Source organism: Anolis carolinensis, chromosome 2, assembly GCF_035594765.1.
Source record: "Anolis carolinensis isolate JA03-04 chromosome 2, rAnoCar3.1.pri, whole genome shotgun sequence".
NCBI classification, from domain to species: Eukaryota; Metazoa; Chordata; class Lepidosauria; order Squamata; family Dactyloidae; genus Anolis; species Anolis carolinensis.
The window spans coordinates 319,946,279-319,962,049 of NC_085842.1; the positions used below are offsets into that span (position 1 = coordinate 319,946,279).

The 15,771-nt window shown below is 40.3% G+C and overlaps 1 protein-coding gene across 3 annotated transcripts in view; it reads right to left on the reverse strand.

Moving 5' to 3' along the window:
* Positions 1–15,771, reverse strand: part of kiaa1328 (KIAA1328 ortholog) — a 252,717-nt gene that overhangs the window by 232,108 nt on the left and 4,838 nt on the right. For 2 of the 3 annotated variants that reach the window (XM_008119155.3, XM_062972600.1), the window contains exon 2: positions 7,752–7,894. In XM_008119155.3, the coding sequence (XP_008117362.2) occupies positions 7,752–7,894 (143 nt within the window). Of the gene's footprint in view, positions 1–7,751; positions 7,895–10,834; positions 10,871–15,771 lie in introns of all 3 variants that reach the window. The other variant, XM_008119154.3, reaches the window with a different exon arrangement.

Below are 15,771 nucleotides of genomic sequence, written 5' to 3' on the forward strand. Positions count from 1 at the left end.
GTCCAAGTGCCACAGGAGACAAAAAAATAGCAAAAAAATTGGTTACCAAACTAATCGGAAAGCTATTGCCAATGGCTTGGTCATCCTATTTTTTCTAAGAATTGGCTCACATTTCAGGCTGTGTCCACTAGAGGGCAGCTCTCCTGTATTTACGTTTTCCAACATTAACAAAAGATACAATTCTACAAGAGACTCTCAGTTAACCGGCACCCATGCTGAGAGTTGTACTACAGACACAATGCAGTTTGGCACCACTTTAACAGCAATTGTTCAATTTTATAGAATCGTGGGAATTGAAGTTTTCTCTGCCAAACAATGCCAACCAAATTATAAATCCCAGGATTCCACTGCATAGAGCCACGGCAGTTATAGTGGTGTCAAACTGAATTAATTCTACACTGCAGATGCACCTTATTTCAAGGTATAAAGAGAAGGAGAGAAAGCTTAGAATCTATCCTGAGGCACTCTCAAAGTACAAACATCAAGTCCCAGTTTGGGCAAAAAAACCAGATATACATTCAGTTTATTACAATGCTCAGCAATTACATTACAGGACTTTGGGAGCATTCAGGACACGCCGCTGTCCAAAAATGCGAGCCGGCAAATTTGATCCTCATATTTAATGGCTTAGCACATTTATTAGACCTGCAGCGCTCCTTTTCCCCATGACTGATAAAGCAGCTTTTCGAATGCTCCACAATTTCCAGTGCAGTGAATCTAGCAGTGTCTCCCACCCTCACAATTCTTCACCTTACAGCACCTTTGAGGAAGGAAGCCAGCAGAAAGCAGGGAGGGGCTCTCATTCCCAAATAAGAGAGACAATGATTGAATCGTAATTTGGAGGGACCGAGGCAGCCATCCAATCCAACTCCATTCTGCCATGAAGGGATATACAACAAAAGCCATTGTGGAAGATAATAATAATAATAATAATAATAATAATAATAATAATAATCATCATCATCATCATCATCATCATCATCATCATCAGAAAATACATCACACAGTCCTAGACACTTGGGAAGTGTTCGACCTGTGGTTTTGAGAAACGAAATCCAGCATATCTATCTTGTTTGCTGTGCCATACAACGTCGTTGTGTTGATAATAATAATAATAATACAAGATCGAAAAATCAGCTGATGACCCAAAATGCAGACTGTGCAAGGAAGCTGACGAAACCATTGATCATATCCTCAGCTGCTGTAAGAAAATTGCACAGACAGACTACAAACAGAGGCAAAACTGTGTGGCCCAAATGATCCATTGGAACTTATGCCTCAAGTACCACCTGCCAGCAGCAAAGAACTGGTGGGATCACAAACCAGCAAAGATCGTGGAAAATGAACACGCAAAGATACTGTGGGACTTCCAAATCCAGACTGACAAAGTTCTGGAACACAACACACCAGACATCACAGTTGTGGAAAAGAACAAGGTTTGGATAATTGATGTTATCATCCCAGGTGACAGTCGCATTGACGAAAAACAACAGGAAAAACTCAGCCGCTATCAGGACCTCAAGATTGAACTGCAAAGACAATGGGAGAAACCAGTGCAGGTGGTCCCGGTGGTGATAGGCACACTGGGTGCCGTGCCAAAAGACCTCAGCCGGCATTTGGAAACAATAGACATTGACAAAATTACAATCTGCCAACTGCAAAAGGCCACCCTGCTGGGATCTGCACGCATCATCCGAAAATACATCACACAGTCCTAGACACTTGGGAAGTGTTCAACTTGTGGTTTTGTGAAACGAAATCCAGCATGTCTATCTTGTTTGCTGTGTCATACAACGTCGTTGTGTCAATAATAATAATAATAAAACTTTATTTATACCCCGCCACCATCTCCCCAACGGGGACTCGGGGCGGCTTACATGGGGCCATGCCCAAAACAATACAATGTAAACAGCATATAAAAAAACAGCACATCACAATACAATAAGCAATACAATAAATAATATCCATTACAAAATAAAACAAGGAGACAATGAAAACAAGGGCAGACCACATGAACATTAAGTTAAGAACATTAAGATGCCAATCCAACCTCAGTTTAAAGAAATACCAAAGGAGAAAAGTTCCACTGGCCTATCTTCTGAGGCTGGATCTATACTAACATACAATCCAGTACCTGATCCCAGATTATCTGCTTTGAACTGGATTATTTGAGTCTACACTGCCATTTAATTCAGTTCAAAGCAGGTAATCTGGGATCAGGTACTGGCTTTTATGGGAGGCAATCCTACAGTCAAACAGTTCTTACAGTAAAAAAGCTCATCCTAATGTTTAGGTGGAATCACTTTCCTTGTAATTTATGTAACATTAAATGGGTCATGAAGTTTATGTATCTGTTGTTTTACTTCTTTTTCCTTTCTAGATTGTCACCAACGTGTGAGTACAATCAGGATGTGAATCACAACATGCCAGAAGGGTGAACAATGCAATTGGAAAGAAGGGAGGGAGGGGGGAAGAAGGGAGGAGGCATATTGAAAATTCATGCCCATTATTACTATTAAGATCATACAATCGTACCAAGACCACAAGAGCCATCCTGTCCAACCCACTTCTGCCCGGCAGGAATCCACAATCAAAGCACTCCCAGAAGATGGCCAACCAACCTCGATTTAGAAATCTTCAGAGGAGACTCAACCACACTCCAAAGAAGGGTAATTCACTCTCGACAGTCAGGGGGAAAAGGCACAACAAGTTGAGTCTCCCTTATTCAAAATGTTTAGGATCAGAAGAGCTTTGGATTTCAGACTTTGGAATATCTGCACATTCCTAATGAGATAAACATTTTAATAATTTTGTATACTAAGCAAGGATTGTGTACAACGAGTGAAGTCCTCATTATTTTAGTCATGTACATGGACAATTTTGGGACATTTCAGATTTCTGATCAGGGATGCTCAACCTATATGACCAATAACTGTACGCAAGTAGCAAATGTTTCATGACAATGTTTAATGTAAATGTTTATTTTAATTATATGTTGTTTCTATGGCATTGAATTGTTGCGCATGTGTAATGATGCTCTGAGTCCCCTTCAGGATGAGATATAAATATGATAAATAAATAAATAAATGGAAAACAGTGGAAAGAGTTTAAAACACACCCACCCCAATACAATCTGTTTGATTTTCCCCTCAACCCCCAAAGTTTGATCTATTTAAAAAATTAAACCGCATCATGAATGCCTACTAACATGCAGTTTGACCCTCAGTTCCTCCTGCCCGCAAAAGTATGGGATTGGGTGGCCATGCAGACGTATATTCAAGTAAGAAATTGAAAATGCAAACAGAAGGTAACTTACTCAACAAGAAGGCACATTTCTTAGATTCCAAACCTCACCTGACCATTTATCTCTCTGATTTGTCCAAAGAATCCAAACGGCATGCTTCAAGGGCAAAATCATACCCACTCATTTCCCTGCTCTAGTCTAGGTACAGCGGAGGGTGCCCTAACTCATTTTCCTGCTCTTTTTAGTAAACCTGGAACTCAGAAAGAGCAGAGTAGCAGTTCTTTCTCATCCTACAATAGCTGTTTCAAGGGGAACAGAGATCTGAGACAATCATGGGAGAAAATACCAGCCACAATATTCAGGATCTAAAATACTTTCCCTCAAAAGAACACAAAGAAGATTCTGTCTTGTCTAAGAATCTCTTTCAGTCCCAAAAGCAGAGAAGATCCAAAAATATTTTTGGAGTTCCCTTAGTATAATATATAATGCGTTAATTATCTTATATCCATAACTGCACAATACATAACTCAGTTCATGATTAGATTTCCAGAGTTCCACCAATGGAACTGTTCTCACAAAGGCCTAAATCCTGAATCAACTGGATTAACTTACAAGTTGGCTCACCATTCAACAAAGAGCTTCATGGGTCTACTCTATTTGGAGTTTCCTAATAAAAAGGTTGCCTATATTTGGAAAGTGTTAAACTACCGGCCAGTGCCTTCAATATAATATTTAATATTTCTTCACAACCTCTGAGGATGGTTGCCACAGATGTGGGCGAAACGTCAGAAGAGAATACTTCTGCAACACAGCCCAAAAAACATACAACAACCCTAATATTTCATTTACTGCACTTTGCAGAAAGAGACTTTGGGCCATCTCAACTGCACAATAGGACAATAAGCAAGTAAATAGCAAGGAGACAATGGGCTGGTCATCATCACTGTTCAGCAGGAGGATAGTGCACCACTTAATTGCTTATGTGCAATTTACAGCACACATACACAATGTAGGATGTTGAACAGTAAAGTCTGGATCTATGGACCAACTTATGTCCCTTAATTTATAGGCTTCTAAGTTAGACAATACACCCCTTCTTTCTCAAAAAGAGTCATGTACCACTCAGAACATCACCGCACTAAAAAGGGATATTTCTTAGTGATTCTGGAGCATGCCTCTTTTAACACAATGGGGCCACCACTACGCCTAAGGTGCTGCTATAAACATGCCCAAGGCTGACAATATGAGACTTTTTTTCTCCAAAGAACTTCCAACACCTTGCCATAGAGGCCTGTGGCACAATTAAAAATAGCTCGTACAAAGAACGAACAAACGATCCCCATCTTTTGTGTACACACCATGTGGCCTCCTTGAGAAGGCTGATGGGGAGTTGTGGCTAGAAATTACCAAGAAAACATGCCCTTCTGAGTTCAGCTGCGCCTTTCAAAGAAGTCTTCAAAAGCTAACAAAATTATTATTTCAAGCCGTCTTTGAAATGGATAGCAGTGATCAACCTGTACTGAGTGATGTTTTTTTGCAACCCCAGGCATGAGAGAGCTTCGTTCAAACCTTTTGATTTGTGTTTAATTTAAACTAGATTTTCACTCAAAGCACTTCCAGTTAACAGCTGCAGGTCATATCTACTCAAACTTTCCCTGCACTTTTCAAAGGATGACAACTCGTTTCAAAGACAACGGCATTTGCACCAGACGGAAGCTCCCCGCTACGCTGGATGGAGGCGCTCAGAGCTTGGTTTGCAAGCACCTTGGTTCACAGGGCTTCAATCAGAATGGATGCTCCAAGAGGCTCACCTGCCAGGTGAAGGCCTCTCTTGGCGAACAATCCACACAGATGCTTTTAGGAAGCAGCAGCTGCCCAAGACCATGGGGGGATGTAATTGAAACCAATGAGCTCCTTTGATCACAACCGTGCAGGAAAGCATTGTTTGCAGAGAAGGATGAGCCCCAGCAATCTGTCTCAAAGCAGCGCAAGGGGCACTTCCCGCAGCAAAGAGGAATTCAACAACTGAAGGAAGAGACTGGTAGCTCATCGGCAAGTTCCCAAAGTAGGCTTTCACGCCAACAGCTCATCAACATGTACACACAGAGAACAGGTTCATAGAAATCCAACCCATTATCTTAATTCAGGCATAGGAGATGCATATGCAAACAAAAAAAGACATGCACAGCTACTACCAATCAAAACTGATTAAACTGGTAATGGAAGCTAACAGATAAGAGGAATTCTCAGCCGTGACAGCTGGAACATGTGGCAGATAAAGAGTCCCACACTCAGCCAAACCTTTCATGGAGTCAGAACCCATTCAACTCTTGCAAGCACCATCTATGAAACGTGCTCTATTTTCCCAAGTCAGGTCACCACTCAAAGGATGCTTTAAACAAGGGACTACTGACATCACTCAGCCAAAGCAGAGAGTTCGGACAACAGATACACACGCATGCACATATACAATATTAAAAGGAAAATACTTTAGATTAACAAAATATTGTTTGTAAGCAGAAGGACCAGCAGCAACTAAAAAGCTAACCAGAGGAAGGTTATCAGAACTACCACAGCCCAGGATAAAATGTAGAAAGAAAAAAGCCATCCACTAAAATATCCCAACCACAGGGCCACAAAAGAGCCAAAACTCACCTCAACCAAAATCTCACTAGATGGTCTTCAGCAAACCACTCTTTCTATGCCTTGCAGGCGTGAAGGACCAAAATAACCATAAAACTAATATTTATATCTATTCCATTTATTTAAATTGTATCCCATCTTTCTCTTGAGATGGATGGGACCCACATCAGATAGTTTAAGAAGCATTGCCATAGATCAGGCATGGGCAAACGCTGGCCTTTCAGGTGTTTTGGACTTCAAATCCCACAATTCCTAATAGCATACCAGCTCTTAGGAGTTATTGTGGGAGTTGAAGTCAAAAACAACTAGAGGGCCAAAGTTTGCTCATGCCTATTCTAGATACACTGCTTCTTAGGCTAATACTGACAAGGTGACTGTAATGAATTCTCATTCTCTCTTTCTCTCTCTCTCTCTCTCTCTCTCTCTCTCTCTCTCTCTCTCTACATACACACACACACACACACAGTTTGAATGCTAAGTGCTATACATGTGCTAGGGGCTATTTTAGAAGCAAGGTCCTACCCACACAAAGATCAGAAAGGATATTGAGCCAAGCCTGAAATCTCTGGAGCTCCTTCAAGCCAACTGAGCATAAACCATGTGATCTTTAGTTCAGTGCTTCCTGGCAAGTTTTGTTCAAAGAAAGATTGCCTTAGCCTTCCTCTGACGCTGAAGGAGTGTGACTTGCATGAGGTCCTTCAGTGGGTTTCCACGCTGGGCAAGGATCTGAACCCTGGTCTCAGAAGTCCTAGTCCAATGCTCAAAACACTGCACGATCCTGACTGTCTAGCACCAATTACTTCAAAGAAAAAATAAGTAAAATCAGCTTTATTTATTTAAATCAGATTCATTCCAACATTACTCTGAAACAATTAGTAAGGAAACGAACCTAGCTCAAAGATATCATCATGCATACTAATTATACAACATGTAATCATATTCAATGAACAAGAGCTTTTGGAAATGGGAGATAACCTGATCAGTCCTATTGTGCAGGTGGCACAGTGGAAGTACAATCTCTCCCCCTCTCTGCCTTGCCTCTCCCTACATGCGGAAAATGAGAAGCTCAACAAACAGAGAATATCATAATATGCAGTGGACCTGAACAAGGAAAAAGAGTCCAGCTTTAGATACAAGAGATGCCAATTTTGGAGGAACTGAAAATTAATTTGAAAAAAAGTTCAGAGTTATGCTATAGTGTCACCCAACAACGTCTTCATGTCTGAAAGTACAATGAGGCTATTTCAAACAGTAATGTACAACTGAGCATCCCTTACCTCAATGTTCAAAATACTCCAAAATCCAAAGCTCTCCACACGAGTGGCTGAGATAGTGACACCTTTGCTTTCGAACGGTTCAGAAAATTATTTCAAAATGTTGGGTAAAATTATCTTCAGACAACAGGTATAAGATACATGAATAAATTTCACATTTAAACCTAGTTCCCATCTCCATGATATCTCATTACGTACATAGATAAGTCTGAAAAAATCCAAAATTCAGCTGGTCCTAAGCATTTTGGATTAAGGACACTCAGCCTGTGGTTTTCCTGAAATACTCACAATGATTGAAACAATTAAGACTGAGTCCTTCAAAAATGATTTAATCAATGATTTACATAAAATCATCCCCTGCTGCAACAACAGACTGAAAAGAATTCAAAGCCGCATGGATGCAGCCCAATTTCAGCTGGATAAGAACAGCACCATAAGCAACTCTGATTTGAAGAGCAAACCTAAAGACAGAATTGTATTTATTCAGAAACAGGTCTCACAGCATTTAACGAAATGAGTCCAAGTGCAAAGGACGCAGCTTCAAAGTCTGAGTTTAGATTGTTCCTTTCCCTGATGTTTCTGTCACTGACCTGCTCTCCAGGCACTTCTCCAGAGTTCTTGAAGGCATCCATTGGGAGAGGAGGAGCAGCAGCAGCAGGTGGCTTTACTCTTATTTCTGTTTTCGGAGCTTTTAGCAGGTGTCTTGCTCTAAAATTCCTCTCTGTGGAAACTCCTAGAGATTGAACAGATAAGATCAGGAAAACTTCTGGTTGTTTTGAAAGTACCCCCCCCCCCCCATGGACACATTCGGCAGAGAAAGAGGATCTGAAAGTATACCAGGAAAGCTTCGGAAATCCCCAAAACAAACACATAAGAATCATTAGTAGGACTGCGAAATTGCCCTCCTCCATCTTTAGCACCCTGACCCTTGGACTTGCTATTCCTGCTAGAAGACAAGGATCTAAAGGCTGATTTCAGGAGTCCAGCAAAGGCAACATCATAAAGGAAGCAATATTAGCTTTATCAGTTCTGGTATATTCCCACCCTGTCACCTCTTGCTTTTCAACAACAAAACAGCACATTTTTAATCAAGTGCTCCAGAGTTGTTTAATCAAGTTCATCATGTCAAGTGCAACAATCACTTTGTCCACCTTACTCTCAGGGCTTCCTATTTCTTTGACATTACGAAGCTGGCTTCTCCGAAGAGGGTGAATATATAAAGCTGTCTAGAGCAGGCTTGCACAACCTGCGGTCCTCCAGCTGATTTGGCCTCCAATGCCCAAAATTCCTGGTCACTGGCTGATCTGGCTAGGGCTTCTGGGAGTTGGAGGCCAACACAACTGGAGGCTGCAGGTTGTGGAGACCTAGTCTAGAACAAGAATCACATATGCACACAACACAGATATAAAAAAGAACTGAAGTTAAGACAGTAGGAGAGTAGTGTGAACATAGTCTGGGATGCCCTTGTGCCTGTATGGAACTAGAGAAAGGTGCTCTTCCCTCTTCTTTTAACTATCTAAGCAGCATCCCCCTTTCCATACAGGTCAATTAGTTGTATTTCATTTTATGCAGACATATGTTCCAACATCTCACAGATAAAAATTGTAACATCTATGACCAAGCAAGATCAGCATGTGGTCAAGATGTGTCAGAACACACAGGCCAGGAGGGGCTGCAGCTTTTGTCTAAATTTACTAGGAAGTGCAGGCTCCTCCCTCTGCTTTCCCTCTCCCAGAATTAACTGAGTGTAAATTACTTTTCCACTTTGAACTCAATTTGCAGAAATGGAAGTATGCTGTGAACAAAGGTGGAAAATAGGACAAATTATATTATTATTATTATTATTATTATTATTATTATTATTATTATTATTACTACTACTACTACTACATTTATACCCTACCCTTCTCACCCGAGGGGGACTCAGGGCAGCTTACAAATCATGGCAAATTCAATGCTGCATTACACATACAATAATAAATATAACATATCAATTTAAAGAGTTAAAATATAAGTACAACAAAACACCTTAAAAGCACACATTCAATCCCAACCAAAGTGAGCTGATGGAATAAAAGTGTCAATAAGCGGCAGGCAGAAGACAAGGAGGGGCAACCCTGAAAATGAAGTTATCCACCTGAACTCAAAGCACCAACAATGGGGAAGCAATCGTTAGGGTGGCAGGATGTTGGGGCCTGCCACCCCCCCCCCCCCCCCAGTAGCAGGCCCATATGATAGCCGAATGGCAAGGCAGCGAGGGCCATGGAGGCACCCCGCAAAAGTGTTGTAATGGCCAGGCAGAGGACAGCAAGGCTGAAGTAGCCACGTGGTGAGGCTGCGGAGATCGTGAACACAACCCATGCAGGTGTAAAAGATAGAGAAACTGGGGCATTTTAAAAGCAGCTGAAAACGTGAGATGACACAACAGTAATTGGAACTGTTTGTACCAAATCAGGACAGCTGGAAGGTAAAGGAAATACATTGGCATAGACCAATACTTCTGTTTTTGAAGGACCCAGTCACCCAGCAAACAAGGAGGAGGTCATTGTTTTACTATCATCATCACTTTCACTGGCTCTTTGTAACATGAATTACAAAGGAGACTAGTTGTTGTCATCATGTGCCTTTGAGTTGTTTGCAACCTCCAGTGACCCTAAGGTGAACTTATCAGTGGGGATTTTCTTTGCAAGGTTTGTTCAGAGGGGGGTTGGCTTTTCCTTCCTCTGAGGCTGAGAGAGTGTGACCTGCTCAAGGCCTCCCACTAGTTTCCATGGTGTAGCAGAAATCCCAACCCTGTTCACCAGAATTGTGGTCCAATGCTCAAATCAATACACCATGCTGGCTCTCAAAAACTGTATAACTAATTTTTTTTAAAAAAATGAATCATTAAATAGAATTAATATTTCAACAACACTAAAGTATAGACAAAAAAGCGTATGGTGCTTCATTAATTGTCCGTTATTTTAAAAACAGTTCGCAAAAGCCTGTTGCACATTCTTTCAAAAGGGCTTTGCCAATATGGAGAAAACGCCAGCTGATCAGCCAAGACAGCACTATCCAATCATCTGCTTGAAGCAGAAAAATCTAGAGATCAAACGTGGCGAAAATAAATCATAGAAATGCATTTTACAGCACCAGCTCCTACTTCTAAAGACCAATAGGGAACAAGCAGGAGGTGGTAGGGTGAGTCGGACTGACCCACAGGTTGCCTCAGATATGTCTTACTGTTATGGATATGGTTTTTCTTTTGCAATGGCAGGAACAAGAACAGGTCACTGAAATAGCCCTCACAGCCTCTTCTGCGATCTGAACTTTGACTGGATATTGGGCAAGGAAGGATTATCCACCAAATGAGTCAGAAACTTTAAAAAAAGTCGTTCTGAAAGTTAAGATTATGAATACAGTTAATTTAAAAGCTAGAAATTTAGTACTGATAAATGAGAGGTAGAAGCGCTTTCTCCAGATCAGTGGAAAGGACCTAAACTCTTGTGCCAGTTTGTAAAAATGAAATGGTGTTGAATCTGGAAATGTACCATTATTTTTCTAGCTTTGCTAAGGAAGGAACTGGGACTTATATTTTCCATTGCATACAGGACACATGTCAATTCACCCAAAAGCACTGTCTGAAGTATCACAATTCTATTTACATTATACTGCCTTTCAGGTGTCATACCTGGGACATATACAGGTGGCCCGTCTTCCTCAGAAACTGGATGTAATGCCAATTCAAGGAAAGTGAAAGCAAAAAGTCTGACTTGTTCTTGAACATTCAAAGTTTTCAGGATGATAGAGAAGTGTTCCATCAAATTTAGGGAGAAGCTACCAACATAGGCATTCCTGTATATTATCTTCTGTTATTAACTCTTAAAACAAATCTCAATTGAAAAGTTGAGTTTTCTAAGATACTAAAACTGGCTAAAATGATTGAGATAATGAACCACCACACATATTTTAACAACCTTAAAAGCAACCTGAGATTCTTATAAATGAGTACTAAGTTTCGGGTGATGGAGAAATCTGGGGACAACAACATTATAGTATCACAGGACCTTTTCAGCTATAGCACCAAACTACCATGAGGTATATTTATTTGTCTATTGTATGGGTCTTCAACTCTGACTTAAGACAACCCTCTCACAAGGTTTTCATGACAATATTTATCATTCAAAGAAGGTTTATCACTGTCTTTCTCTAAAGAGAAGAGTGTGTGACCAGCTAAGGTCATTCTGCTTCTTTGGTTGAGCAGGGATTCATACCTTGATCTACTGAAATCTGGATTAACTACAATACCATGCAAGTTCCTTTGAGATGCTGGGACAGGCAAGGTTTCTTCCAACCCAGAGAAAATACAAATAATCAGGAAAATCCTTAGGGTTTATCTCCAATCGTGCCATGCAGGTCAAATAAGTTAGCCTCCTCCAAACTGCTCAGGTTCTATCTTCCATCAGCCCAACCAGAGTGGTTGATGGATCAGTATCATACAAGTTGTTGCCCAAAACACCTGGAGGTTTCAGGTTGCTTACTTCTGTTGTATCTGGGGGGCTTCAGGTTCACCAGCCTCAATTGTAGTATAATTACAATTCTCAAAAAAGATTCAAATGGGATAAGGAAGTGCCTGAATTGTTTGGATTCTATCTAGTTTTGGGGAAAGCAAACTAGGCAAATTTATAGTAGACACTATTCTACAGACAGCACTTCAACAAAAAGAACAAAGTATCACTTCACAAACAAAATAATATTTTCACACAACAGAATTATGGCTACATTTTGGGCCCTTACTGGGTAAAAGGTGGATACAAATATTAATAAATAGATACATCTGAAGGAAACACTGGCAACTTTTTTAAAGAAGGCAACAAGGCACACTGACAAACTAAAGCACATTTTGAGAATGGCAGATAGGATTCCGTATGGTCTGGTAACCTAAGACTCAGAGTCTCCTTCTTCAGAGGTTTTTAGACAGAGGCTGGATGACCATCAGACCGGATAGCCCTTGTGGTCTCTTCTAGCTCTATGTGGAAGGACTGGGGGAGCTCGAAGAAACAAAAACAGTTGTCTTAATATCAGCTTCCACCGAGCTGAGGAGCTCCCATGCAAGGCATGGAGAAGACCTGCCACTGTTGTTCTATAGCAGTGGTTTTCAACCTACAACTCCCAGAAATCCCAGCCAGTTTACCAGCTGTTAGGATTTCTGGAAGCTGAAGTCCAAAACATCTGGAGACCCACAGGTTGAGAACCACTGCTCTAGAGGGCAGGACTAGAACTAACAGATGGAAACTTCAGAGAACCAGCTTTCAAGTAAAGAACTATTTGACAGCAAAACGCAATGCAAACTTCTTTGCAGAGTATCCAAGCAGAGGCTGAAGGGCCATCTGTTTTTTTTAATATATATATACACAGTAGAGTCTCACTTATCCAAGCTAAATGGGCCGGCAGAAACTTGGATAAGCGAATATCTTGGATAATAAGGAAGGATTAAGGAAAAGCCTATTAAACATCAAATTAGGTTATGATTTTACAAATTAAGCACCAAAACATCATGTTATAAAACAAATTTGACAGAAAAGTAATTCAATACGCAGGAATGTTATCTTGTAATTTCTATATTTACAAATTTAGCACCAAAATATCATGATATATTGAAAACATTGACTACAAAAATGGCTTGGATAATCCAGAAGCTTGGATAAGCGAGGTTTGGATAAGTGACTCTACTGTACTCTTTATTAAGATTTATTTTATAAGATTTATAATATAAAATGAATCTTGAAGGGCCATCTGTTATAGATACCACAACAGCATTCATAGAATCAGAGTTGGAAGCAGTTCAATGGGCCATCAAGTCCGACCCCCAAACTCAATGCAGGAAATCCAACAGATGCATTGAACTAGACGACCTCAAAAATACCTTCCAGCTCTTACATATGCATGGAATGACTAAGTGATCTGGTGAACTGAGGCTGGAAAGAAAGAGAGTGATTTATCTTTCTCCAACAACTCAAAGGCCAGTGGACTTTTTGCTCCTCCTGTTTGACTCAATACAAGGATAAGAACCTGCCCTAAGACAATTAGAGCACACAAAGCACCAGAAGCTGCTAATGTACTTACTTGTAGTTCCTAGGGACGCTAAAAACATCAACTAAAACTCTGACTTATGAAGGAAAAAAAAACCAGTGTGCCAGTTGCTATGGCATTCATTTGCCTTGGAGAAATCTGCAGTTTACTTAGCTAATCCTACTGCAAGCAGAAGCACCAAAGCTATTCCTCTAGAAGTCAGGATTCATATAGACCTTGGCTCACCATGGGTCCTGAATGTGAACAATGAGTTGTCTACCAATCCATCAAGAGCATTCATTTCCATTTTTCATCTCACAAAGTGACTCCATCCACCCTAAATAACCAACTCAGTTCTTAAAAGTCTGAAGCCTTCCATTTTCGTTTATAGGATTGAAGTAATACTTTACGAGGAAGCAAACAGACAGTGTGGATAGCACTGCAAGATAACATTTGTCTAAAATGCAATATAAACATTGCTGTGTTTGTCCATGTGATATAATTCCTTTCATTCTAACAAGCACAAAGGGGAAGCATCTCAACTACCAACACACAAGACCACCAAAAATAGATAAATAGCTAACAAAAAGCATAGCAGATTTTATGTAAATCTAGTTACAAAATATGATAAAAGTAAATCTTTTATTGTGTATGTACATCTACATAATATCTATAATGGTTGTTACTTGTTTATATAACTGTGATGGTCTTATTCCATTTGTGTTCCTTTCACTCCATCACTTTGACAGAGGCAATGAGCATTAAGAACTATGTTCATTTCCAACTATTTTAATTTAGTGAGAAGATTTGTAACATTATTTAAGAAATATGTGAAGACTACCAGGGTTTTCACTCAACTTAAATTAATGATTCAAATGGCCTCGGTTCCAACCAATCCACCTTGTAAGAGATGCAATTCTTGTTTTTAACAAGTGTAATGATGACCATTATCAGACTTCAGCAACAGGGTAAAGCCCAAGGGAAACCAAATCTCCAATTTAGCCTTTTCTCTGCTGGGCTTTTCATCAGGCTGCCTGCTGCTCCAGTAATTACAGATCAAAACAAAGGAAAGCAAGTTGCTTAGATTTAAAGAGACTTGTAACAGCTGCCCGGAAACTTTATGAGATACGTGCTCTGCCCTGCTGGCAGCCTATATGCACAATGAAGACACCATTTCATCACCCCCCTTTTCTCGTAATTAGTGGAGTTTTCCTATCCAGCATTTTAAAACATTTAAAAAGACAGGCAGGCTGCCAACAGGAAATGTCACCATAACAGACTACAAGGTATCAATAAACGAAAGCTGCAAGAGACAAAATATTATTCTAGCATTGATCCAATCTGTTTTTTTTCCTTTTAACACTCAATCAACCACAACTCCAGCTTGGCCAACTGTTAAGAATTCTGGAAGCTGAACACTCAAACACCTGAAGAACCGAAACTCAGGAACCACTGATCCACACCATTGTCTATACTTGACTTGGGATACACCTTCATAAACTCCAATCCATTAGCAGAGGCTATTGGCAGAGATATGGTCTGGAATAGGGACAGTCAGTGTGATTAAGTGGTTAAAATTTTGGACTATGACTCACTGCTCGGCTATGAAAACCACTGGGTGAACCTGGTCAGCCCCAGATTTACCATAGGGGCTCCATAAGTTGGAAATGACTTGAAGGCACACAATGGATACAGTGAATCCAATGAATCTTGGCACATCACATACATTAACACGACAATCCTCATTACATTTGCAAATGCAACAGAAAAATCAATTTCAGTTTATTTCTATGGAACCACCCTTGAGGCAAGCGAAATGTATAGGCTTGACACCGAAAGATTAACATTCCAGTATTTTGATAGACCTATATCCTCTCACATGATTCCTCAGGGGGTTGGACTGGATGGTGCCTGAGGTCTCTTCCACCTCTATGAATGTTTCTGACCAGTAACATACTTTGCATCCCTCAGCATCACTCTGCTCTCTGGTCCCACCCTCACAACACTATAAATGTACTTATTGTGGCCTGAATATTGCATTCCATAAATGCCCCTGAAGAAATGCTGAAATACATCAGTGGAGTCTGAAAGTTGCCACTGGAATCCTCCCTCTGTTTCTATTCATCTGTTCCAATGACTGTCCCAATGGGTTACAATAACGTGAGAGGAAATACAAAGCTCATCTCTCTTAACATTTGCACAGGACCAACTGTCACATGGCTCCCCGCTCTCAGTTCCACTTAATCATTATATAATCTTATTATGTAACAGCATTAAAAGGTGGATATTTTTTTGTTTACTCTGGTGTTTTGAGCGAGTTGGCCTGTTCTGCTGTATTTTACTGCTTTTTAAACCTCGGTTATGACTGAATTTTATACTTTCTATTGCATTCTATGGTTACATGAGCACTTTTTCTTTCTACAGCATATATCAAACCATGTTGATATACCTGCTACTACCGCATTTTTGTACAACACGCCTTTTTGTTTGTATCACCATAAGTGCTGACAAAGTAAAGAGACACAGTCTGGAAGAACCTGCCTTTATACATCTATG